General features: G+C 44.4%; 1 protein-coding gene across 1 annotated transcript in view; it reads left to right on the top strand.

Moving 5' to 3' along the window:
• The first annotated feature begins 202 nt into the window (after positions 1–202).
• LOC117510027 (regulator of G-protein signaling 3-like) overlaps positions 203–26890 on the top strand; it is a 137690-nt gene continuing 111002 nt past the window's right edge. Inside the window, exons 1-5 of the mRNA XM_034169632.1 lie at positions 203–568; positions 7957–8038; positions 17464–17569; positions 19177–19273; positions 19698–19961. Of these exons, the coding sequence (XP_034025523.1) occupies positions 515–568; positions 7957–8038; positions 17464–17569; positions 19177–19273; positions 19698–19961 (603 nt within the window). The 5' untranslated portion in view covers positions 203–514. The remainder of the gene's footprint in view (positions 569–7956; positions 8039–17463; positions 17570–19176; positions 19274–19697; positions 19962–26890) is intronic.

Genomic DNA, 26890 nt, shown 5'->3' with positions numbered 1-26890 from the left:
AAACTCTGGTCTGAAGTGCTGAAAGTGGGAAAACAGCAGTGCTTCCTGTCCACACAAGGGGGGGGGGTACTTCCTGGAATTATTGTGCCGTGCACACAGACACACACACACACACACACACACTGCTCTCCAACATTCAGTTTGCTGATACGCTGATCAGACTTGGTTCTCATCGTCTGTATCTCGTTATGTGGAAATGGACCAAAGACAGCTGTGATCCCCTGGACTGAACCAGGTTTAGTCTTTGAGGAATCTGACCTGCTTTTCTTCACTGGGACTTGAATTGGACCTGGCTTTGATCATCCTTACCCGGGTTTAAGCTGGTAATCTTCCTCCAGACCTGATCGAGCCCGTTTCTTGTGGTCTAGAAGTGGAGTTGTGTAGATGTGTTGGAGATTGGACCTGCTTTTAGCCGTAGTTCTGTAAATAATACCATTAATTAGAACTTTCTTGGAGGATTCCACTCACACATAGACAGCACTGAACCAACAGCCTGAAGTGTGAACTGGTTGTCATGCACACCATCCACCGTCTGTGTCGAGGCTGCATCGGGCAGAACCTGCCTCAGGTCTGTAATTACTGATACGTGTTGGATCCATTCAGATCATGGTGTTGGACATGGGACTAGGGTCTGTCCACAAATGGCATCTTCCCATCTCACTGTCATGTTATGAAGCTCGAGTTGAATGTTCATCCCACGTGTGTGTTCTGTGAGGCATTAAAGTCCTAAAGGACACCTCAGTTTTTAGAGCGGATCTCACCAGCTAGTGGGTCGTGGGTTTGATTCCCAGATAGTCAAAATTATCTTTGTGCAAATTATCTTCGTTGACTCCTAAACTGCTCAAACTTGGGCCACATTTTTGTACTACAATGTTCAAATAATTACAGAAAGTGTTATCAAAAATATAAATGTGTCCAGGGGTTAGGACCACCTCTGGGAAAAAAAAAACCCCTGCTGTACGGACAGGGGCTCTATTGCATCATTTCATTACTATTGGTTAGTAGGTGCTGTTTTTATAAACAGCCACATTATGAGACAGTCGGCCTAAATATCAAATGCTGCCTGATGTTTTTCCAAACCATCTGTGGTTGTGACGATGATGGTCCTTGGACCTGGAACACAGTGTGTCAGTGCCCCTTTAAGTGTTGTTATGTTCTGTATAGGTTCATCTGTTCATGTTGTGATCCCTGTCTGTGTCCTGGTGGCCGGGCCTCTGTGTTCCACCCCTGCATCGTGTATCCTCACCTGTCAGTCTTGTGTTGTTTTCCTGTTTGAGTTCCACATTTCTTTCATTCTGAGTGTTGGTTCTAGTCTTTGTGCGCTGATCACCTCCTGATGTCGTGACATTGGTTCTTTCCCTCGTGCACGTCACTCACTCCTGAGTTCTGTGTTGGTTTGTGGTTTTCTGATTAATGCTCTGCTTCTGTCAGTAATTTATGTTTGTATCATGGCCCAAACAGAGGGTCACCCCTTTGAGTCTGGTCTGCTTGAGGTTTCTTCCTCAGAGGGAGTTTTTCCTTACCACTGTTGCTCTGGGGGTTGGTAAGGTTAGACCTTACTTGTGTGAAGCACCTTGAGGCAACTCTGTTGTGATTTGGCGCTATATAAATGAAAATAAATTTAAATTAAATTGAAATTGAAAATTGCTTCAGTCCAGTCCACTCACCCTGAGATGTCAGTTGCGTTGTTTTTGCTCCATCAGTATTCTGTTTAATGCACTCACCTGGTATTTGTTCCTTTACATGTGTATCTTCTGTTCATGCTCTGATTTTGTGCACCTGTCATCATTTAGTTCATCTGCTCTTTAAGTTCTCACCTGTTAGCTCGTCCTGGAGGATTCATTCACCTTGTCTACTCCCTGTCAGTGTTGTATTTGCTGTTGTATGTCACCTGTAGTCTTCTTGTCCATTGTGCTTTGTTCCTTTGCTCAGCTGTCACCGGGTTTTGCCACAGTCATTTTTGGAGATACTTTTGTTTGCTGTTTTTTCACTTCTGACTGTTTGGACCGTTTGCTCAGCCAATAGGCGACTTGGGTTTTTTGACACTTACTCCTCGTGTCGTCTCTGGCTGCACTTTTGGTTCATCATAACTACAGATCGTAACAGTCTCTTTGACAAGGCTAATGCTCATCAATGCTAATCTTTCACTGGAACATCACGCAGTGTGTCCCGGACATGAGGTCCATCAAAGACCTGCAGGCAGTCCCACGTTTCTACAACGTAAATATCAGTTTTTTAGAGTATATTGTTAAAAACAAAAAAAACTAAAACCTGAGCTCAAAAGTGGTGGCATGGTGGGTTAGTGGTTAGCACTGTTGCCTCACAGCAACAAGGTCGTGGGATCCCTTCCCACCTGCTCCTTTCTGTGTGGAGTTTGCATGTTCTCCCCTTGTTGGTGTGGGTTCCCTGCAGCTCCTCCCACTTCCAAAGACATGCAGGTTTGGTGAATTAGTGACTCTAAACTGTCCGCAGGTGTGAATGTGTTTGTTTGTGTGTGTGTCTGCGACAGACTGGCGTCCTGTCCAGGGTGAACCCTGCCTCATGCTGGGATAGGCTCCGCCCCCTGTGACCCTTGATTGGAGTAAGTGAAAATGAGTGAGAGTGAGTGAACTCAGAAGCAGATGTGACTCAGTGGCTTCACAGGGAGACGGTCAGGGTTTTGATCCAGCCCTGCCCAGTTCCCTCCCACTATCAGAAACCTGCTTATTGAGGGACTGCTCCTTTCTTTGCACCTGAGCAAGGCAGCATCTCTGCCTCTCTGCATCTGACGTTGGTGCCCAGGTGCTGAACTGTGGCTGCACACTGCCACCTAGTGGTTGGATTTTCTCCAACTGTAATTCAGATGGTTAAATGCAGAGCACACATTTCATATGTGGGTGATTCTTAGACTACAGGCACTTATTATGTCCTTTGATCATATTGTATGAAAAACAGAAAAAAGGGGAAATTTCACACTTTTATAGTTATCTTTACAATGAAAGTGTGTTAAGAAATTTGTTCTAGTAGTCTATGATGACTTTTTCACCTTTTTCAGCATCATTATATGCAAATATTGCCGTTTTGTGCTTGTCCCACACCAAGACTTTTGATCTTCAATGATAAAAATGAATGGTAAAGAAATGTTTTTTCTAATGTTTTAAAATAAGGCAATTACATTTACAAGGTCAATAGTGCCCGTAGTTAAAGAATCACCCATGTACGATGACAAGAAGTTTCTTCTGATTCTTCTTCTACAATCAGAGGGAGCTGGTCAGATATCTAGCACATGTTGACTCACTGTGTATCAGTTTTGCAGCCTCCAGTGGCTCTTTGGGATTTGATCCAATCTGATGTCCCAGCGGTGAACATTTGTGATGGGTGGTAGATAAATGGACTGCATTTATATGGCGCTTTTTCATCTGCATCAGATGCTCAAAGCACCTCACATTCACCCCGATGTCAGGCTGCTACCATGCAAGGTGCCAACTACACACCGGGAGCAACAGGGGATTAAAGACCTTGCCCAAGGGCCCTTAGTGATTTTCCAGTCAGGCTGGGATTTGAACCAAGGTTCTTCTGGTCTCAAGCCCAACGCCTTAACCACTAGACCATCACCTCCCCTAGGTAAGGTGCACGCAGGTCAACATGGATGGAAAGCAGTAGTGTTCCACCCCACTGGCCCAGTCTGGCTCCATACGAGTCAAATGGACCAGCCAAACACACACGTGCACACCCCAGGACCACGGTGCAACATAAGACCTGTTGCACAGATGTACCATGCAGATTACATACACAAGTGCAGACATGGGGTATTGGACACGGGCCACACATAGTACACGTGATGCACAGCACATCCATGAAGGTGGAGATGTGGTGTGTCGGCTGCCTGCACACGTTATGGGATAAAAACTGTTCTCTGGGATACAAATTATGGAGAACAGCAGAAGGAGTGAAGCAGCAGAGAACAAAAACTGAAAAGATGTCAGCATGGCTGCTGCCATAGAGAGGTGGAACATCACCTGCTGGTTGTGGTGGGGAGTTGCGGGGAAATCAGAAGTCTTACAGCCTGAAGAAAGAAGCAGTTGCAGAGTCTGGCTGAGGTCGGAGGAGGAACGCTCGAGATCTGCTAACACCAGCAGTGTCTGGGCCAGTGGCAGACCAGGTCCTGGATGGCACACTGGTCACATGACTTTAATCATAGCTCTTAAAAGGATTCAAAATTCACCGGATTCATGAAAATGGACTTTTAAAGGGTGACTGTTAACGCCCCCCCCCCCACCGATTTGAATTTTTGAGTGGCCACAAAGATCTGACCTCCAGGATCCAGGACTCAGGATCAGGACAGAGACACAATGCTGGATTTACTGTCTGGAGGAGTTCATATTTGTGCCTGCAGGCTGAGTTCAGGGACATTTGTCTTCTATTGTGAGCACAAACGTCCCTGCAGGAGATGACCTTTTCCTCACCTTCTTCATGTCTGCCATGGAAACTAACTCCATGGCAACCAGTCCACTGTAAGTCCATGTCCTGGTCTAGTCTGTGCCTGTCTGGAGTTATTTAGAGGTCTGGTTGTTCCCTGTCTGTCATAAATTCAGTGTGTTGATTGTTTCACTGATAAGAGGTTTTGATGAGTGAAGGACGTGAACGAATGATTCAGCATATGTGCATGAGAACGTCATCGTACTATGAAGAAATATGAAGTTACCATGAAATAAAAATAAACTGTTGGCATTTGTTTGTGATATTTGTGAAATAAAACAGAATTTAAATAGAGTGCAAATGGAATGAGTTGATGAAGCTGAAGTGTTGATCATAGATCATCAACACTGACCCGACCTCCGTCTGTCCTGTTTGATTTTTCTGTTGCGCTCCCTCACTGGTTTGAGTTCTTCTCTAGTTTTTGGTCCATGAATGTCCTTGTGGCCATTGTTTAGTTTTTGTTGCAGTTTGTGCCCTGTAGCACTTTTATTTCTGTGCTGAGCCCCACTTTGCTTCAGTTACAGACCTTTGCTTAGTACCTTTTGAACACCGTTGTTATGTATTTGTTTGGCTACACCTTTTAGTTCCCTGAGTTTTGTCTACTTGTATTTTGGTTCTTTAGGGTTTGACATCTTTTCTTGTAATTTACTTGTTTTTTCCTTTCCTCACCTTCCATACATTTTACATACATTGTAAAATGTACATTGTTTTTGCCTCCTTAGTTACACATTTGTGCTGAGTTCATAGTTTGATATTTAAGCCGTCACGTGTTCCGCCTCTTGCTGCTTCACTCACTCTCACTGGTTCGTGTTTCCTGGCTGTGAGTATTTGGGTTCTTGTTTTTTGCCCTGATCCATGTTCTGGTGTTACCCCGTGTTAAATAGTTTCTCAGTGAGTTTGTATTTTTCTTTTGTGTGAGTTCCCTTCCCGTGTCCTGCCACCTGCTGTTAGTCTCCTCTTAGTTTGAGGGCCGGGCACGGGCCGAGGCGTGGCGTGGCACAAACAGGGTTGGGCACAAACGGACAACTGACTATGCAGATTTAGGAGTAGAAAAAAAGGCTATAACAAGCAAGGGTTCAGTACACAGGTGGTCAATCAGGCGAGCAGACAAAACAGGCAGGAGTAGGCAGAGACATGGTCCAAAAAACAAACACGATGAGGCAGGCTGCAATGGCAAAGACAAAAGCAAGGTCAAAACAAGGTGAGTTTGTAACACGGGTGGACAAAAGAACAAGACTGTGGAAGGCTGGAAAGTGAATGTGGAAATTCAACAAACTGGCAGTGAGGTGGCAAACACAGAGGATTTAAATAGAACCAGTGGTAATTAGGGAACAAGACACAGGTGCTGGAGAACAATCTGGAAGGGGGGGGGGGGGGTGGCAAACAGAAGGGGCAGGACACATCCACACCAAACACTGAACCCCAGACAAGAGAGTGCAGTAAGACAAAAGCAAACTGAACAGGGTCCAACTCAAAGGTGAATCTAAAACCACCATGAACTAAACAAAACCACTAATGAATAACACCCTGTTCAAATCAATTAAAGACCTAACATGAAAAAACAAAGAATTAACCAGAAAACAAATGTAAGTACTGAAAAGACATCAACAACAAAAATAAAGGCTCAGATTAAACTAGAATAGACCTCACAAGAGGCAAGAGTAAATTAAATTGATAATTCAACATATGATAAAACCAAAACAAACAGGTGAGTCCACTCGTGAAAACACAATGGGAAAAAAACAAAGGCTGGACACAAACTAGAGCGGAACGTGACTCATGACTAAAGAATGATGATAGAAAATACATGATGAACAGAGAAGAAAACCAGTGACCTCAATATAGCAAATAGAAAATCAAAGACAAAAGATCAAAGACAGATACAAACATGAGTCCAGATCATAACAAGAGCCTAGAACGGGCTGAATCATGACACTCTGATTGTGGATTTTCACTGTTGGGTTTGGACTGTATTTTCACTATGGTTTTGGAGAAATAAATCTCTTGTGTTTTTCACCTGCCATCCTCTTCTGCTTTCTGCCTTGCATTTTGGGTTCCATCAGACTTTACTTAAACCATAACAGAACTTGTATTTAGCAAACAGGATGAGTAGAGTCATAACTAATGAACAGGGCTTTTGTTAAAAATTTCAGTCAGGCTATAGAACTTCACATCCAAAATCTTACTGGCCACCTTTACCAATTTAAAAAGTGGATTTTTCTCTTTGATCGCAAGGTCACCATACCAGCAAATAATAGAAAAAGTCAGGACAGACTCATTAAAAGCTCTGTAAATTAAGATCATTAGAGTTTTGTCCACTTCAAATTTGGCCAGTTTCCTGAGGGCAAACAGTCGTCATTTGTCTTTCTTACACACAAACAGGTGCCCAGAAATTTGTAAGATGTTACTATCTCTATATCCTGGCCCTTGATAACACTGTGCCAGGGGATATTGGAGAGATGTCTAAAATCAGTGGACATGTCCTTCGTTGCAATGTTTCGGTAGAGGAAGGCATTCTCACACCACGAAACAAAATCATCTACTACTGGGCCATGGTCAGTTTCATGGGAACTAAATAGACTGAAAATAACAGAATCATCTGCAAACTTGATGATGGGCCACTCTTCATAAAGGCTATAACCAGAGTTAATTACATGATCATGGGCCCCGGTGGGGGTCAAGAGGGAAGAACCCTGAAGCTACAGGGTTTTAAGAAGGTCTTAAAAGCCAACTTAAGACCTTCTTTTTTACACAAGCTTTTGCTTAGCTTTTGGGCTGCTTTGCTATCCTATATTATGTTTTTAAATGTCTCGGCCATTGTCTGATGTATTGTGTGGTGTACTGTGCTTTTATGTTGTGAAGCACCTTGTGGCTCTTGTCTGTGAAAGGTGCTATATAAATAAAATTTACTTACTTACTTACTTACTTATACCTCTAAAATGTTATTGGCAAGCCCTATTTTAGCCAATTTTGAGTGGTGTACAAGATGTACAATAGAGGGGACAGAACACAGACCCCTGTGGGGAGCCAGTGGATGATGATAACACCCTGGACAGCTCACTGTTCACCCTCTGACATCTCAGGGCACGTATGTATATGTATATATCTATATCTATAGATAGATAGATAGATAGATAGATAGATAGATAGATAGATAGATAGATAGATAGATAGATAGATAGATAGATAGATAGATAGATAGATAGATATGTCTGTGTGTGCTCTCTCTGTGGTGTTTTTGTTTAATATGGATTCATCACTTTTCTCCTTCTCCAGCTGAACTGTTAAACTAAATTGTTTTCACTTGTGTGTTCAAGTGCTGACTTTTTGACTTCAACTTAGCTCCCATTACAGCACACCGGGGTAAATGTCCTGCTCTGACACCAGGACAAATCACCCCATCTCTGGCTGGGGATAGTGCATTTGTAATGTGTGTGTCTGCACAACACATATGCACTTAGTTAACTGTCGGGTTTTATTTATTTATTTGTTTTGCAGGTCAGCATCATTCGAGGTAAAGATGGTTTTGGATTCACCATCTGCTCAGACTGTCCTGTCAGAGTCCAGGCTGTTGACCCTGGTAAGATCTGAACACCTCAAAGAACACAAACCTGAACACAGAACCACATGGGATTCAGTAGAAAACCAGGTGGGATCTAGTTTTGGAATTGTTTGGAACTTAACAAGAAGTACAACAAAACATGAAGTTCTCTTTCTCCTTGTCACTGTGCTCTCTCTCTCTCTCTCTCTCTCTCTCTCTCTCTCTCTCTCTCTCTCTCTCTCTCTCTCTCTCTCTCTCTCTCTCTCTGTTCTGTGGCTCCCTCTGGTGTCCTCATGCATGTTGCAGCGTCCCCTGTGTTGGGTATTTTCTCCTCCAAACATTCTTAAAACCTTTGATAAGACAAACAGAGTCAAGAAACACCAGTGAGACAGAAAGTCAAATTTTACGAGCGGAGTGCGGCCAGGCTGTACACCAAAGCTACACTAAAGTCTGGCCTGCGCTTCGCTCTTTTTATTAGTGAATCCCTCATCACATAAACAAAAACTTGTCCTAAGGGTGGGGGGAATGACGCAAGACAAGTTTCTTCCCGTAACATAAACGCATATGTCAATAAGCGCAGCTGTAAGGACAAACAGTTTCTTTCTTTTACTCTTATCGTCGGAGGTCAGCACATCTCGTTCGTCTGTTGCAGTTATCAGCTGTTGTGCATCTGCCTGGAGTGTCCTGGTCTTCACACTAAGCATCACGTCATAACAGTCAAAACAACCTTCAGTTCTTTTACTCCCAGTTCAGCCTGACCCCAGCATGCTAAAACAAGGTTGAATAACACATACATTCTCGGGGTTAGGTGCAAACAGCACAACACCGTTTTCATAAGAAGACGAAGGTACAAATGTTTAACAGTGATAACATATATATATATATAAAATCCTTAACATTTCCCACCTGTTTATCACCTGTTAAACATACAGTAGGCATCACCCAGCTTAGTTAGTTAGTTTATTAACTTAGTTTATTCTGTCCACGTTTTTATTAATTGAACACCACCAACAGATGGAAGATTTGAATCCAGCTGCTATTTGATCAACCAGTTTATACTCGTCAGGCACTCCTCTGGGGACTCCTATTGCGTCAATATATGTTGGATTTCCTACTCCTTTCCAATCTCTTTTTACTCTATGTCTGGCTATGCCTTTCTGCCAATCCTCAGGAATAAGAGAGGCTGCATATGTCGTAACGTCTTCAGGGGTCATGGGTAACAATAATGATATTAATGCACAATAACCTGACACATTTCGTGGCAGTCTGTCAAAGATTCTGTTATCACCACACCACCATACATCACTTCGGCTGACTGGTATAAATGAACCGTTTTTCTGTATTATTCGACTACACCACTTGTCTTATTACTTTTTCAGCTAAAGCTTCATAGGCTAAGAGTGTGTTAACTCATCACGTCAACAGTTCAAGCTTTTCAATATCATCATAATTCTCAGTACAGTCATTATAGTTTTCTCCACTAAGGTCTGACTGTTTCAATGCTTGATATTTTGGCATAGTTTGTTGGAAGGCCAGATTACACTGTACAAATGTATTTGACACCATTTTGCCAACCATTGTTTTGATATAAGGGATCACACAACACATGCAAAGTCCAATCAGAATTAAGACTATAATAACTGGTGTCACCATTTTCAATAGTAACTGCCACCATGGTCCTGAAGTCAACCAGGACTAGGGATTCCACCGGTTCACGGCTAGGGTGTCTTTATGCATTGCATCACGAAGTTTATTCAGCTCTTCCAATGCGTCCTGCATATCCACTGAATGAATGGAGTCTGGGATGAAAGTACAGCATGTTGTGTTCAGCAGAACACAAACTCCTCCCTGTGAACCAGTAAGCAAGTCTAAAACCATGCGATTTTGCATCACCATGGTACGTAAAGCATCTATTTCAGTGTTTTGAGCTGCTACTATTTTTTAGTTACATTCATGAACAGACCCAATCGATAATTCAGAGTTTCAATCATTAATGAATTTTTTCCCACTCCTATCCAGGGGAACAATGAATGTGCTATTTTATCTCCTACAGACCACAATTTTTGGTCCTTTGGTACATCCGAGCCCCACATGTGATCATGTGGTAACACATCTGGGTATATCAATCTCCTCCGTCTGGTGCTGCCATTCTTCTCTGTGGAGGTCCTACCACATATGTGTGGTCAGTCACCTGGGTAGGTGCACACACACCACCCCAATTTGGTGGGAGACTCATGTACAGTCTGGAACCACAAAGCCAATAGATGTCATCATACACCGGAGTACCATTTACAGGTGGTAGCAAAAACTTACTAACATAAGCACATGATTCATCCGTTCCCCATGGACAGGAGCCTGTATAATTACATCCCCGTCCAATGTGATGAAGATAAGTACCATCCACATATTATGTTTTGGCTAGGCTTAAATTATTTGATAAAACATACGTTTGGGTACACAGACGTTTCTTAATTTTACCTACAGTTTTATTCCCTGTCCCGTAAAAGCAATTTGGGAATGGCCGTTGTGATGACAATTTAACGTGATGATATTTTTGCGTTTCCCTTCAGTCTAGTCAATGGAGCAGCACTTGGGCACGCTTGTACGTCCTCTGTTGAAATCCCTATCATATAAGTGGTTGCACTGAGGCAAGTGGTGTTAGAACTGCCCCCGAAATACAGTTTGATTATGCATCCGTATGATAAGGCATTCTGTCACATAACAATTAGTAACGTAATTCCATAGCCAATAAATGAACATATCTATACCACATATTAGTATGGTATATATGAGGGTGTCCATCTGTCTCATTCACATTATGAATAAACCTCTTCTGACGTTGCTTGCGTTGTTCTCTGGCTCGGTCCACAGTGAGCTGCAATTCTTGGGTCAACCACCAGGCCAGGAATCCGAGGAGCACGAAACACACTAAGATCACAACGCAACCGGCTGCCCTACCAACAGTCCGGCAGCGGCGGCGCTGAGCACGCCGCTCTGGGGTCTGCTGTAGTTCAGTCAAGATTGCTAGGATACAGTGTTGTTAACCACCTCACCTAATAGTGCAAGGATCTCCCTGCTTCACTGGCATTGAGACAATCTATTGCTAATTAAATAGACTCCCTTTGTAGCCAGACTTCCCCTTACACTGTGGAGGCAGCCAACACACGCTGTATCTTACAGTGATGTATCCACGTTGATCTCTCCGCTATCTTTACTGCAGTTGGTGTTGTTAACAGCACTTGGTATAGACCTTCCCAACGAGGACTGGACTCTGATGAACACCCAGTCTCCTGGCTAGACTACTGGAAGGCCGTCCTGTGGAAGATCAAAATTATTCGGCAGTAAATGTGTTTAAGTTATCTCTTTCTGTGTTAATGTCTTTTTCATAAAATTTGCTAATGTTTGTTCCTCATCTGCTGTTTTAGTATCCATGTCAAAATTGGTAGACGATATGGTCGTCCATAAAGTATCTCAAATGGTGTTAACCCTGATGGTGTTGGTGTTATTCTCATATACAATTTTACTAGGTCCAACATTCAATCCAGGTTCGTTTTGTCTCTTCTATACATTTCCTTAATCTTATTTTTATTGTGCCCTTTGTCCTTTCCACTAATCCGGCACTGTGTGGTTGATAAGCACAATGATTTTTGAGATTAACCTGTAGCGCTTCTCCTACGTATTGCACTATTGTATTAACAAAATGCGCTCCATTATCTGAATAGACTGTTTCTGGTATTCCAAATCGTGGGATGATGTCTTTGCATAATGCTTTAGCCACTGTAAGTGAATCTGCATGTTTTGTAGGGAACAATTCTACCCATTTTGAGAAGGCATCAATTATGACTAAACAAAATTCCTTCCCTTCATGTTTACTCAGCTGTATATAATCCATATGAATCACTTGAAAGGGATATTGTGGTGTTGGAAATTTGCCTCTTTGGGGTCTCAAATTGCCTTGTGAGTTGTGTTTTGCACATGTCATGCATGCTCTACAATGCTGTTTTGCATATGCATCGAACCCATAAAGACAAAAAATAGATTGCAATTGTGATATCATACCCCCTGATGAGACATGCGTCACGCCATGGCTCATAATAGCTGCCCATTTAAACATATTTTTTGGCAATATGGGTTTCTTTGTGGTCATATCCGGCTAAAAGCGTACTGGCTGTCTGTATAAATTGATACAGCCGTACCTTTAAACAGATAGCAAGCTGCAGTTAAAGCAACTAATTCAGCTGCTTGTGCTGAAAATGACGATGGCAATGAAGCAGAATCCAATACTTCTGAATTTGTGACAACAGCATATCCAGATTGTGTTTGTCCATAAGCGTTTTTAGTGGAAGAACCATCCACATACACAATTGTACTGTTTGGGATGGGTGTGTCCTGGAGGTCTGGGCGTGCTTTCGTACAGACCGTAGCTACATCAAGACAATTGTGTGGCTCACCATCCTCAGGTAAAGGTATCAATGTGGATGGATTCAATGTCGTACAGCGCTCTACCGTAAGGTGTGGTTGTGATAATAGCAAGGACATGCACGAAAGATGTCTTGCTGGGGACAAAAGGCTCATGTTTGTCTGCAACAGAAGTGCAGAAACTGCATGTGGAACTTTCAGTGTCAACTGATGGAATAGAACAACATTACTGCTACTTTGAACAGCCATAGAGGCTGCAACAACAGCCTGTACACATGGTGGTAAAGCACTTGCTACTGCATCCAATTTAGATGAGTAGTAGGCAACTGGCCTCAATTTTGAGCCATACACTTGAACCAAAACACTAGTCATGAACTTATTCTTACAATCAACTGTTTGAATGAATGGTTTACTATAATCTGGTAGTGCCAAAACTGTGGATGACACTAATGTTTGCTTTACTTTTACAAAGGCTTCCTCAGCATCTTTGTTCCATTCCAACACGGTTGACATTGAAATATCATCCTTGTACATCAAATCAGAAAGTGGACTAGTCAATTCTGCATAGCAGGGAATCCATGCCCTGCAGTAATTTGTCAGTCCAAGAAATGACATCATCTGCTTTTTGGTTTGTGGTTTTGGAGCGTGTAAAATTGCTTCCTTCCTGTCAGACAGGATCGTGCGCCCTGTGGCTGATAATTCATGTCCTAAATATTTTACTTTATCCCTACACAACTGAACTTTGTTTTTACTCACTTTGTGGCCATTATCAAATAAGAAACATAATAATGCTACTGTGTCAGTTATGCAGTTTTCTCGTGTGTCAGAGGCAATCAGAATGTCATCAACATACACTAATAGTTGGCTATCTGCCGGTGGAACGAAATTGGCTAAACATGCTGACATGACTTGAGAATAAATAGTTGGACTCTCTGCGTAACCCTGCGGTAATCTGGTAAATGTATATCGTTGTCCTTTAAAGGTAAAGGCAAACCAAAATTGACTATCTGGATGCACTGGCACAGAGAAAAATGCATTACTTATGTCAATTACTGAGAAACTATTAGAATTTGGTCTCAGCGAATTTAACAAGGTGTGTGGATCTGGAACACATGGTGCTCTTTTAATCACAGCAGCATTTACTGCCTGCAGATCTTGAATCATTCTCCACCCCACTGAGGGCGGAGCCTTTTTTACAGGAAATATGGGTGTGTTACATGGTGAATCTGGACATGGCACTATTACTCCTGCTGTTAATAAATTCTCTATTACTGGCCTGATTCCTTCAATTGCATCAGGTTTCAATGGATACTGTCTTACACATGGTCTGTATTCTGTTTTTGGTCTTATAACTACAGGTTGTGCATTTTTAATCAGTCCTACGTCTGAAGGACCTGTTGTCCACAATCCTGATGGTACAGAAGAGAGAAGATCATCTTCTTCAGGACTCAACTGAAACACTCAGGATTGTGAAGTGGACACATCAATATGTGTTCCAGCTGTCAGCACCAATGAGACATTAACTGGCACTTTATACAATTTAGTTGATGGACTGAACTCTGTTCGTGGTCCAACTCTGCTCCAATCAGAGGCTGACAAAGCTGTTATGACTGTCAGTCCCAATTCTTGCCATTCTGTCAAATATGGTTTACAAAGTGACACATGTAATGGCATACCTGTGAATCTCAATTTTAAAACATCTTCAGTGGCACCTGTTACTGTTATGACAGCTGTTGAGTTGCCATCATGAATCAAATCGGTCATTGTCAGCTTCACAGGTGAAATATTTTTCAATTTGTTTTCATACACTGGTGTTCCTGGCAATATGCCACTGTGGACTCTAAATACACTCTCAAATCTGCACCTAAACTCTGTCCATGGCTCTCCTTCTTTCTGAGTTGTCCTGGTAATTCCAGTATAATTTATCTTTGGTCCTAACACACCTTTTGCACGTGTAATCATAGCTTCCACTCTTGTTTTCAAGACTAGATCATCATGTGTCAGTGGTACGCCTTGTTGGTCTGCAGGATTCCAGTCTCCGCGTATCTGACTCCATTTTAGGGCCACATGCTTTCATCCACACCTGTTGGACTTCAGGTCCACTAAGGTGGTAAGAATTTCTAATGTTTTCTATATCCTGCATAAATCCCTTGATATCGACATGTGGCGATGGTATCATGTCGACTGCTGCTTTGATATCATCAGCATTCCATGTTCGATATACGAGCATGGTTGATCGATGTCCTGCTGTTCCTGCACGAGGATTTGGTACTTCTATCATAGGATAGGCACCTCCCTGGTCACTGTGTTCCACCATGGGAGGGGCTGTGGGCACTTTCGCTTGACTGCGTGTTTGTGGTTTTTCTGGTTTTTCTGGTTTTTCACTTTTTACCTTAGGTTTTACTGCCAAATCATACTGTGGTGGCGGTACATCGTCATCCTCTGGTAGAGGAGATAAGGGTGTTGTTGTCACCGACGATCCAGCCGGCGGTGGTTGTTGAGGCTGTTCTGGTTCTCTGTGCTGAATTATCACATCTTCTTCTGCCTTACCTACAGCTTTCTTTTTCCTTGCTTTCTCTAATCGTCGCTTCTCTGCTCCCTTCCGTCTGTTCTCTGCTTCTTCCTCCCAAAATGCCACTAAATCTGCCCCTACTTTCTGCATCTTTTCTCATCACCTTTATGTTTCTGTTCTAACTCCTTCTTCAGCTTTTGTATGCTGATCAGGTTCAGTCGTCCATCAAAGTCATGTTTATTTATCCAGGTCTCCAATTTCTTTGTTGCTTTTGGATTTTTTGCTTCCATAAATTTCCAGTCGTCAGTTGATAAATTTTCCTTATTTTTAGACGTCTTACCCCCCATTTTTATTATCCCTTGTTATAATTTGGACTTCAGACGGGGGCACACCTAGGGTGTTCTAAATCTGAAGTTTTCACACTTTCTTTGGACGTGACAATTAATTTGCCGTCGTGTGGTTGATTCCTTTCACCTCCCCGTAGGAAGCGGAATCACTTGCCTGCTGCTTCCACACGCACGGTTGTCACTAACGTTGTCCAAAGTATTACACTTTCACACAGTTATTTACACTTACACAAAACACTATTTACACATAGAAACACTTTTAATAATCGTACGCGTATTCTTATGCCAGGGGAGCTCGCCCTCCCGTGAAATTTAACTAATGTCCTGCATTAGGGGACTCCGCCGTCCCTGCCAAATTTAACTGCTTTTTTACAGTGCACCCGGGATTTCCTTTACGTATTAAAACAGAGGAGTCCGTATCCTCCTTCCGGAATTTAACTACGTGCGCCCTTCGCAACCGTAGAGGAGTCCGCCCTCCTTACAGAGTTTAACTGCTTTACATTAACAGACGATTCTGTATCATCGCTTACGGAGTTTAACTGTTTTATGTGATCACTTTTATCCCCTACCGGTACGCGTATATAAACAGAGGAGTCCGCACCCTCCTTACAGAGTTTAACTGCATTGCATTAGCAGACGATTCTGTATCATCGCTTGCGGAATTTAACTGTTTATGTGATCTGATCACCACTCACTCAGTACTGTTTACAAAGAAAATTTTTTACTCACTGACTCGACTTCCTGTCTGTCTTCTTCGGGAAAATCTCGTCAACCAGACGATGCCAACGGTGGTCGACAATTGCAGACACGATCAATCGATCGGACCTTGGCCAAGGATTTACGTCTGGACTTGGCGACCTCCGCTGGACACCTCCGGTGTTGTTGAGATCCCGGACGTAGCCCCCAGTCAATGTTGGGTATTTTCTCCTCCAAACATTCTTAAAACCTTTGATAAGACAAACAGAGTCAAGAAACACCAGTGAGACAGAAAGTCAAATTTTACACGCGGAGTGCGGCCAGGCTGTACACCAAGGCTACACTAAAGTCTGGCCTGCGCTTCGCTCTTTTTATTAGTGAATCCCTCATCACATAAACAAAAACTTGTCCTAAGGGTGGGGGGAATGACGCAAGACAAGTTTCTTCCCGTAACATAAATGCATACGTCAATAAGCGCAGCTGTAAGGACAAACAGTTTCTTTCTTTTACTCTTATCGTCGGAGGTCAGCACATCTCGTTCGTCTGTTGCAGTTATCAGCTGTTGTGCATCTGCCTGGAGTGTCCTGGTCTTCACACTAAGCATCACGTCATAACAGTCAAAACAACCTTCAGTTCTTTTACTCCCAGTTCAGCCTGACCCCAGCATGCTAAAACAAGGTTGAATAACACATACATTCTCGGGGTTAGGTGCAAACAGCACAACACCGTTTTCATAAGAAGACGAAGGTACAAATGTTTAACAGTGATAACATATATATATATATATATATAAAATCCTTAACACCCTGTCTGGTTTTCTGTTAATCACTGTGCACCTGTTTTCATTGTCATCTCCCCCCATACTATTTCAGTGCTCCTCTGTGTGTGTTTGGTGGTAGATCCTGGTTTGGTTCCCCTGTGCTTGTCTTCTATGTACCCTCTTTCTGTGTAGCTCTGGACTTTAGCTTTGTGTTTTTGCAGATACTGTAATAATATTGTAATTCCCCTGATCTTTTGTGTCCCATCCAAAGTAGACTCTATTCCTCAGGTTAAATTTATTTATAGTTGGGCATGTCTCTCATGCAAGAGAACATGTCGTCTGAACCTCAAACAAAGAAGATAAAGAGTTTCTATAAAATGCAATATAGGCCTTACTTCACAAATCCTGACCTAATTTGTCCCCATGGGCTTTGAGGGATGTCTATTCCCCTGCACTGACCCACGCAGGGACCAAACCTAATTCTTCTTTTGTTATAACAATTACACATACTCCTAGCAAACTAAAAATATGGTCCTTTGAATGAAGTGATTATTTCACACTCAAACATAACAAAATAGAACATAAACCCATAGATATGCCAAGCTATATCTTGACTTTTATAGCTGTGCCTTGGCATGCCAGCTCTTAGGCTCAGCTTCAGTCACATGTGGCAGCAGGTGATCACTCTTAAGCTTGAAGGTATTTCATTGGTTGTCTGTTCTGATGGTAGGAGGCCCTGCTCACCGTGCTGGACTCCAGCAGAGTGACTCCATCCTGCAGCTCAATGGGCTCTCTGTAGAAACCTGGAAATCTATTGACCTCGCCCGTGCTATCAGGTAACCCCAGAACCTCCACCCTGTCCCTATGTTTTTGTGTGTCAATTCAGTTTAGTTCAGTTGCTCACTGGATTTCTATTTTCACCTTATATTTGGGTGATTCTTTAACTACGGCACTATTGGCCTTGTAAATGTAATTTCCACCACACCATTGCCTTACAATATAAAGCGCCTTGGGGCAACTGTTTGTTGTGATTTGGCGCTATATACATGTGCTCTGATGTCACTGTTTATCTCCATAGAAACTACCCAAATAATCTTTCATACAACTGTTTAAAGGGACATTGCAGTGTTGTGGTGGAAATTACGGCAATAGTGTGGGACAACTACATTTTGTTTAAAAAAATCACAACAGTTGTATGACATTGAATACCCCAATTATGTTTTGATTATTTTACTGATATTTTATTCAGAGATATTTTAAAACATTAGAAAAAATATTTCGTTACCATTCATTTTTGGGTGATTCTTTAACTACGGGCACTATTGGCCTTGTAAATGTAATTTCCACCACACCATTGCCTTACAATATAAAGTGCCTTGGGGCAACTGTTTGTTGTGATTTGGCACTATATACATGTGCTCTGATGTCACTGTTTATCTCCATAGAAACTACCCAAACAATCTTTCATACAAACTGTTTAAAGGGACATTACAGTGTTGTGGTGGAAATTACGGCAATAGTGTGGGACAACTACATTTTGTTTAAAAAAATCACAACAGTTGTATGACGTTAAATACCCCAATTATATTTTGATTATTTTACTGATATTTTATTCAGAGATATTTTAAAACATTAGAAAAAAACGTTTTTTTACCATTCATTTTTATCAATCAATCAATCAATCAACTTTTTTCTTGTATAGCGCCAAATCACAACAAACAGTTGCCCCAAGGCGCTCCACATTGCAAGGCAAGGCCATACAATAATTATGAAACACAGTCTACGTCTAAAGCAACATAACCAAGGGATGGTCCAGGGTCACCCGATCCAGCCCTAACTATAAGCCTTAGCGAAAAGGAAAGTTTTAAGCCTAATCTTAAAAGTAGAGAGGGTATCTGTCTCCCTGAGACAGATACCCTCTATCATTGAAGATCAAAAGTCTGGGTGTGGGACAAGCACAAAACGGCAATATTTGCATATAATGATGCTGAAAAAAGGTGAAAAAGTCATCATAGACTACTAGAACAAATTTCTTAACACACTTTCATTGTAAAGATGACTATAAAAGTGTGAAATTTCTCCTTTTTTCTGTTTTTCATACAATATGATCAAAGGACATAATAAGTGCCTGTAGTCTAAGAATCACCCTTTTATATTTCATTTCAGCTTTCTTTTCTGGAAGAAAATGTGCTGAATGTGTAGATTTTTGTCTTTTGGCTATTGAAGGCTGCTGTAATTTTAGACCCACAATCTGTGTTTTGGCAGGTAGAACTCTGAGGGATTGATGTGTACTTCTGTCTGTACTTTAAAAGCCTCCGTCAACCATCCGGCAGGTGGATGGGGCTACTGGTTGACTTGCTTTAGAGTTTTTGTTGAAGCTGATTCCAATTTAAATCCGTTAATATTTTTGATTTTTCTGTTCCGTGTGTGTCTGTCCTTTCAGGGCTTGTCCAAGTCAAATTGTGCTTGTGGTATGGCGAGGGTTACCTGAGGTCAAGTCCAGCTGTCATTGGATGATCCGCCCACCTGCAGGCAACATGGTAACCGTGTGGTTATGCTAAGCTAGCACTGCTTCACTTAGAGTCATAGATGTAACACTAGAAGTGACATAGACCATCTAATGTTTGACAAAACAACACTTCCATTTCTCATTTTTAAAATGTTCTCTCATTATTTCTGTGGAATATGGTTTATTTCAAATCCAAGACATCCAGCTGCTTTGGACTTCGTGGAGCTCAGATGTACACTGGCTGCACACAGGAAGGCATTTTAACGAAGCCATGGAAAACAAAGAGCACATGGACAACTCCTGAATCTCAGACTTGACTGGGAGTAGCTGATAACCTGAAGCTGCTTCCAGTCAAGTCCAAGATAAAAAGGCAGTTTCACCTTACTTCAAGTCTTTGTGCTAAAGACAGATTAACTCATTCTGGACTTGGTCTCTTTTCCTCTTTGTGTGTGCAGACAGTCAGGAAGCTTCATCCACATCATCGCCGCAACAAAGATGTTCACCAAAGTGGTCAGCACTCAAGGCTCAGGTCAAGTTTGGGGGTGCTGAGGTCATTGTGGAGGGATAAGACGGATGTCAGAGAAGAAGAAGAGCAGGGGGAGGAAGAAGAGGATCTGCTGGACTTTTCTTCTCATACCACCACACTCAAAGGCACATCTGTGACATCATCAAATGGAGACAATTACATCATCCTGTCTCCAGTCAGTGCAGGACTCCAGGTGAGTCAGAGCAGAGCCAGGGTTGCCAGGTCTGTATGGAGACACACCACACCTCCCCGCACACCGCTGACTAAACAGCCACTCAAATCCAGCCTAAAAAGAGCACGACAACCAATAAAACCATCCAAACAACCCCTGACCAATGATCAATAAAACCAGTCCAACAACCAGCCCGACAACCAATAAAACCATCCAAACAACCCCTGACCAATGATCAATAAAACCAGTCCAACAACCAGCCCGACAACCAATAAAACCATCCAAACAACCCCTGACCAATGATCAATAAAACCAGTCCAACAACCAGCCCGACAACCAATAAAACCATCCAAACAACCCCTGACCAATGATCAATAAAACCAGTCCAACAACCAGCCCGACAACCAATAAAACCATCGAAACAACCCCTGACCAATGATCAATAAAACCAGTCCAACAACCAGCCCGACAACCAATAAAACCATCCAAACAACCCCTGACCAATGATCAATAAAACCAGTCCAACAACCAGCCCGACAACCAATAAAACCATCCAAACAACCCCTGACCAATGATCAATAAAACCAGTCCAACAACCAGCCCGACAACCAATAAAACCATCCAAACAACCCCTGACCAATGATCAATAAAACCAGTCCAACAACCAGCCCGACAACCAATAAAACCATCCAAACAACCCCTGACCAGTGATCAATAAAACCAGTCCAACAACCAGCCCGACAACCAATAAAACCATCCAAACAACCCCTGACCAATGATCAATAAAACCAGTCCAACAACCAGCCCGACAACCTGTTTTGAAACACAAGGTTCGGTCAGATCGGCACACAGAAATGATCACACAGACTGCATTTTGCTAGAATAAAAAGGCGTATATTTATTCCCCACAAAAGCAGTTACATCAAACACAAGTGGTTGCAGCGCATTTTTCTCTCTTACCGTGACGCCTTTAAGGTGGAGAGCCAACACCTTCAGCAGAGTGCGCCTGTCAACCGGCTGGGCGTTCGTACGTTAACCCGCAGCAGACTCTATTGAAGCATGGTTCTGCTCCCTCTTTTCTACTGTGTCCGCGAAGGGAGGGTGAGTGGCCAACTCAACCTCTCTGGCGCACATAATTCCTTTAATCAACAGGCATCTGAAAGTTCTTTCCTCTTGCAAAAACATCTCTTCACTCCCAGTCGTTAGTGGCTACAAAAACAAAGTTGTGTAATAATAACAAGTACATCCAGCTCTTCACTCCCAGTTCAGACTGACCCCAGCATGCTAAAACAAAGTTGAATAACAAGTACATTCTCAGGGTTACTTTAAGACAGGTGCAAAACAGCACAATAACATTTTTATTATACATTCCACTCTTGGTGTTTTGCACCAGTCAATTTATGTAACCACTAACAGATTCAGGTAAGGCTGGGCTCCAGCCTATTCCAACGATTATGTCCTGCCATAGCATTTCCCACATTTCTTCTAGTGATTCACAAACAAAATTTTGAGTAATATAGTCTTGATTATACCTGTTCCAAACAATAACAGTGTCAATTTCATCACATTCGTTGAAATATTACCCATTCCACTTCCCGTCTTAACCGTAAAATATTACAAAAAGTCATAACACATATTGTTATTACTAACACTATCAAAGGGGGCACTAAGGTGTTTCTGGCAGTAATAGACATTCCTGAGAAAATGTCCCACCAGTGGTGTGCTGATGCTTGCTGTACTAATTTTGCTACATGTTTTACCCGGTCACTGGTTATCAATGTAGACACCATGAGACTGGAGACGTTGGACGTACCCGCCTTCATCTTCCCCCTCATCCCCCCAAATATCACCATCCCAGCAATCAGGATCCCAATCCTGGGGCATCCCGGCTACATATGAACATACCTGTTTGGTATTTACATTACGTGGCTGCTTATTTCTCCTAGCTCTGGTAGCTTTTGATATATATGTCACTGATTTTCCTAACAACTGTTTAGCAGTTGTTAGATGATCCTCCAGTTCTTTAACCTGAATTTCCAATTGCTTTACTTGTTGCTCCAATTTTGTCACTTTTTGTGACTTAACACATTCTGATGAGCGAACTGTATCTAGCATTAAAACTCGCTCTTTCCAAGCTTCCGCACAAATCCACATCATTTCATGAATACCTCCCAACGGAGCTTTCTCTTTAACCTCCACCCGTTTTAACATTTCACATAAAACTGGCGGAGTCGCGGTGGGAATCGCTCCAGTCCACGGCCCAGGGCGTCCCCCACGTCGCCATAGAAGCTGGCCTATTTCCTTAAAAGTGATCCCATCCCACCCCGGGACCACTTCTTCCTGCTGAGATGCCACCTCCGCATCTCTCTTTCCCAATCTAAAGCAAGACATTTCTATGTGTAGTCTGAGCGTAACCGTATCCTGCCGACAACGCCAAAAATGTTTTGAAACACAAGGTTCGGTCAGATCGGCACACAGAAATGATCACACAGACTGCATTTTGCTAGAATAAAAAGGCGTATATTTATTCCCCACAAAAGCAGTTACATCAAACACAAGTGGTTGCAGCGCATTTTTCTCTCTTACCGTGACGCCTTTAAGGTGGAGAGCCAACACCTTCAGCAGAGTGCGCCTGTCAACCGGCTGGGCGTTCGTACGTTAACCCGCAGCAGACTCTATTGAAGCATGGTTCTGCTCCCTCTTTTCTAGTGTGTCCGCGAAGGGAGGGTGAGTGGCCAACTCAACCTCTCTGGCGCACATAATTCCTTTAATCAACAGGCATCTGAAAGTTCTTTCCTCTTGCAAAAACATCTCTTCACTCCCAGTCGTTAGTGGCTACAAAAACAAAGTTGTGTAATAATAACAAGTACATCCAGCTCTTCACTCCCAGTTCAGACTGACCCCAGCATGCTAAAACAAAGTTGAATAACAAGTACATTCTCAGCATTACTTTAAGACAGGTGCAAAACAGCACAATAACATTTTTATTATACACAACCAATAAAACCATCCAAACAACCCCTGACCAATGATCAATAAAATCAGTCCAACAACCAGCCCGACAACCAATAAAACCATCCAAACAACCCCGGACCAGTGATCAATAAAACCAGTCCAACAACCAGCCCGACAACCAATAAAACCATCCAAACAACCCCTGACCAATGATCAATAAAACCAGTCCAACAGACCTGTTCAAAATGTCAAATGTTACCAAATCTTTGGGGCCACATGTTGCTCTTGTTCCACTAATAAAATCAAAGATCTGTGCCAAATTTGATTGTAATTGGACATTGTTTAGGGGTCCCCACAAAGCAACAATTTTCCCCAAACAAGGAATGTAGTTATCCAATAATTCCAGTAATGTGAGCAATCAAAAGATAAATAATGGCATCAGAGTCTTCTCCCCTTATCCTTCACTCACACTGCCTCTGGTGTTACCGTTGCGGGGTACGGATGTGGGCCCCACAGAGAATCCAAGTCATTAAAAAGATATAAACCTCTCTCCGTGGCCATGGAGCTCTGTGGCTGTGGTTACTGAGACCCTACGGGGCTGCAGATTTTTCCACAGTGTGTGTGGCCCGCTGCGGCGCTTACCGAGCCCGCAGACTCAGTAAGCACATTGAAGGCAGTGAGAGTGAGGCCTTAGGATGACGTTACCTTGCCATCGGAGGGAGAGGAAAACGTGGTGGTGTGGAGACGTAGTCTGGCAGGTCCTGCGGATCTACGCTTTTTATTGCACCTAAGAGGCCGTTCATCTGTTCATCAAAACCTTTAAGGTTTTAAACCACAATTATTCTTTTGATCTTCATGCTTATCACAAAATCTGGGTCGGGGAGGAGGGGTGTTAATATACAACCCTAATTCCATTGAAGTTGGGACGATGTGTAAAATGTAAATAAAATCAGAATACAATGATTTGCAAATCCTCTTCAACCTATATTCAATTGAATACTATTGTGAAAGTGTAGGAACACGGACCCACAACAGGGGGCGTAAAAGAACGGGCAATGGATAAGCCAAACAGTAACAATTTAATGTTGTAAATTGTGCACAACGGAATACAGACAATAACCAGTTTGGAACTACAGTCAATTACGTTGGGTGACGTGTGAGCAGGCTTGAGGATAGGAGACGCCCGTCCAGAACCGAGCCGGATCCCACACGACCCTCACCGCCAACGGATCTGAAGAACACCGGAGCCGCCAAGTCCTGGGTCCCCAGGTGGTCACCGTCTCCAGCTGTCAGACCTGGTACTGCTGGCAGAGAACAGAAACAGTACAGGTGAGTGTGAGTACGCACACTCAGTAATCCCAAAGTCTGTGTTCTGTAAGGAGGGAGAACCTCCACCTCCAATAACACACTCGGACAGCTCCTGTGAAAACCACTTATCTGGTTGGGGTGGGAGGCGAAGCCGTCGCAGTCCACGCCAAACGCCAATACAGCAGAGAAGGAACACGTCACAGGGAAACGGCTGCAAATGAGGTCAGCAGAGAAATTACCTCCAACGTAGCTGATTTCTCGGCGGGGAGGTGGAGTTGCAGTCCGGCTTTTATGGAGGTTGACGTCGATGAGTGACAGCTGGTGGTGATGATGTGACAGCTGTCACTCCACTGGTTTCGGCGCCCTCTCGTGCTTGAAGCCCGCACTCCAAGCAGGGCGCCATCTGGTGGTGGTGGGCCAGCAGTACCTCCTCTTCAGCGGCCCACACAACAGGACCCCCCCCCCTCAACGGGCGCCTCCTGGCACCGACCAGGTTTGTCCGGGTGCCAGGCGTAGAAGTCGGCCAGGAGGGCCGGGTCCAGGATGAAGCTCCTCTTCACCCAGGAGCGTTCCTCGGGGCCATACCCCTCCCAGTCCACCAGATACTGGAACCCCCGACCCTTACGACGGACGTCCAGGAGCTGACGCACGGTCCATGCTGGCTCCTCGTCGATGATCCGGGCAGGAGGCGGTGCAGGTCCAGGGGTGCAGAGTGGTGAGGTGTGGTAGGGCTTGATCCATGACACATGAAAGACAGGATGGATCCGCAGTGAAGCTGGCAGCTGAAGCTTCACTGCGGCCGGGCTGAGGACTCTGAGGATGGGAAACGGTCCGATATACCTGTCCTTGAGTTTCTGTGAGTCCACTTGAAGTGGGATGTCCTTTGTTGACAACCACACCTCCTGCCCGGGCCGGTATGCAGGGGCCGAGGAACGCTGGCGGTCTGCATGGGCCTTGGCCCTCGTCCGGGCCTTCAACAGGGCAGAACGGGCGGTCCGCTACACCCGGCGGCACCTCCTGAGGTGGGCCTGGACCGAGGGCACACCGACCTCTCCCTCCACAAGCGGAACAATGGGGGCTGGTACCCCAAACACTCCTCAAACGGGGAGAGGCCGGTGGCTGACGACACTTGGCTGGTTGGGGCGTACTCGATCCAGGCCAGATGGGCGCTCCAGGCCGTCGGATGGTGCGCGGAGGTAATGCAACGGAGGGCCTGCTCCAGCTCCTGGTTGGGCCCGCTCTGCCTGTCCGTTTGTCTGAGGGTGATACCCGGACGAGAGACTCACGGTGACCCCCAGTTCCCTGCCGAAACTCCTCCAGACTGAGAGGAGAACTGAGGGCACGGTCTGAGACGATGTCCGTGGTATCCCATGCAGACGCACGACGTGGTGGACCAGGAGGTCTGCTGTCTCCTGGGCCGTAGGGAGCTTCGGGAGGGCCACGAAGTGGGTCGCCTTGGAGAACCGGTTCCACTATCGTGAGGATGGTGGTGTTGCCCTGGGACGGCGGGACGGCCCATGACAAAGTCCAGGCCGATGTGGGACCAGGGGCGATGAGGCACAGGCAGAGGCTGGAGGAGGCCTTGGGCCTTGTGGTGGTCGGCTTTGCCCCTGGCACAGGTGGTGCAGGCCTGGACATACTCCCGGACATCGGCTTCCATAGACGCCCACCAGAAGCGCTGCCAGACCACTGCCACGGTCCTTCGCACCCCTGGATGGACAGGAGAGCTTGGAACCGTGACAGAAGTCAAGGACCGCAGCCCTGGCCTCTGGTGGGACGTACAATTTGTCCTTCGGACCTGTCCCCGGGTCCGGGCTCCATGTCAGGGCCTCCCCGGATGGTCTTCTCCACGTCCCAGGTGAGGGTGGCCACGACAGTGGACTCGGGGATGATGGTCTCCGTCGGGTCTGACAGCTCGGTCCTGACCTCCTCTTCATGCACCCAGGACAGGGCGTCAGACCGTTGGTTCTTCGTCCGGGGCGGTATGTGATCCGAAAGTCAAAAACGCCTGAAGAACAGTGACCAGCGGGCTTGCCTGGGGTTCAGACGCCTGGCGGTCCGAATGTACTCCAGGTTCCGATGGTCCGTGAAAACCGTAAATGGTACCGATGCTCCCTCCAACAGGTGTCTCCACTCCTCAAGAGCCTCCTTCACCGCAAGAAGTTCCCGATTGCCGACGTCATAGTTCCTTTCAGCCGGGGTCAACCTGCGGGGAAAAGTAGGCACATGGATGGAGAACCTTGTTGGACTCCCCGCTCTGGGATAGCACGGCTCCTCCCTGAGTCAGAGGCGTCCACTTCAACTACAAACTGGCGATTGGGATCGGGCTGCACCAGAACCGGTGCAGTCGAGAACCGGCGTTTCAACTCCCTAAACGCGGCTTCGCACCGATCCGACCAGGTGAAGGGGACTTTTGTGGAGGTCAGGGCTGTCAGGGGGCTAACTACCTGACTGTAGCCCTTGATGAACCTCCGGTAGAAATTTGCAAAACTGAGGAACTGTTGCAGTTTCCTACGGTTTGTTGGTTGGGGCCAATCTCTCACCACCGCAACCTTGGCCGGATCAGGGGCGACGGAGTTGGAGGAAATTATGAACCCCAGGAAGGACAAAGAAGTGAGGTGGAACTCGCACTTCTCGCCCTTCACAAACAGCCGGTTCTCCAACAACCGCTGTAGGACCTGACGTAC

The sequence above is a fragment of the Thalassophryne amazonica genome, chromosome 5, assembly GCF_902500255.1.
Source record: "Thalassophryne amazonica chromosome 5, fThaAma1.1, whole genome shotgun sequence".
Classification (NCBI taxonomy): domain Eukaryota; kingdom Metazoa; phylum Chordata; class Actinopteri; order Batrachoidiformes; family Batrachoididae; genus Thalassophryne; species Thalassophryne amazonica.
The sequence above is the reverse complement of the archived record's forward strand: the minus strand, read 5'-3'. Positions and strand labels throughout refer to the sequence as shown.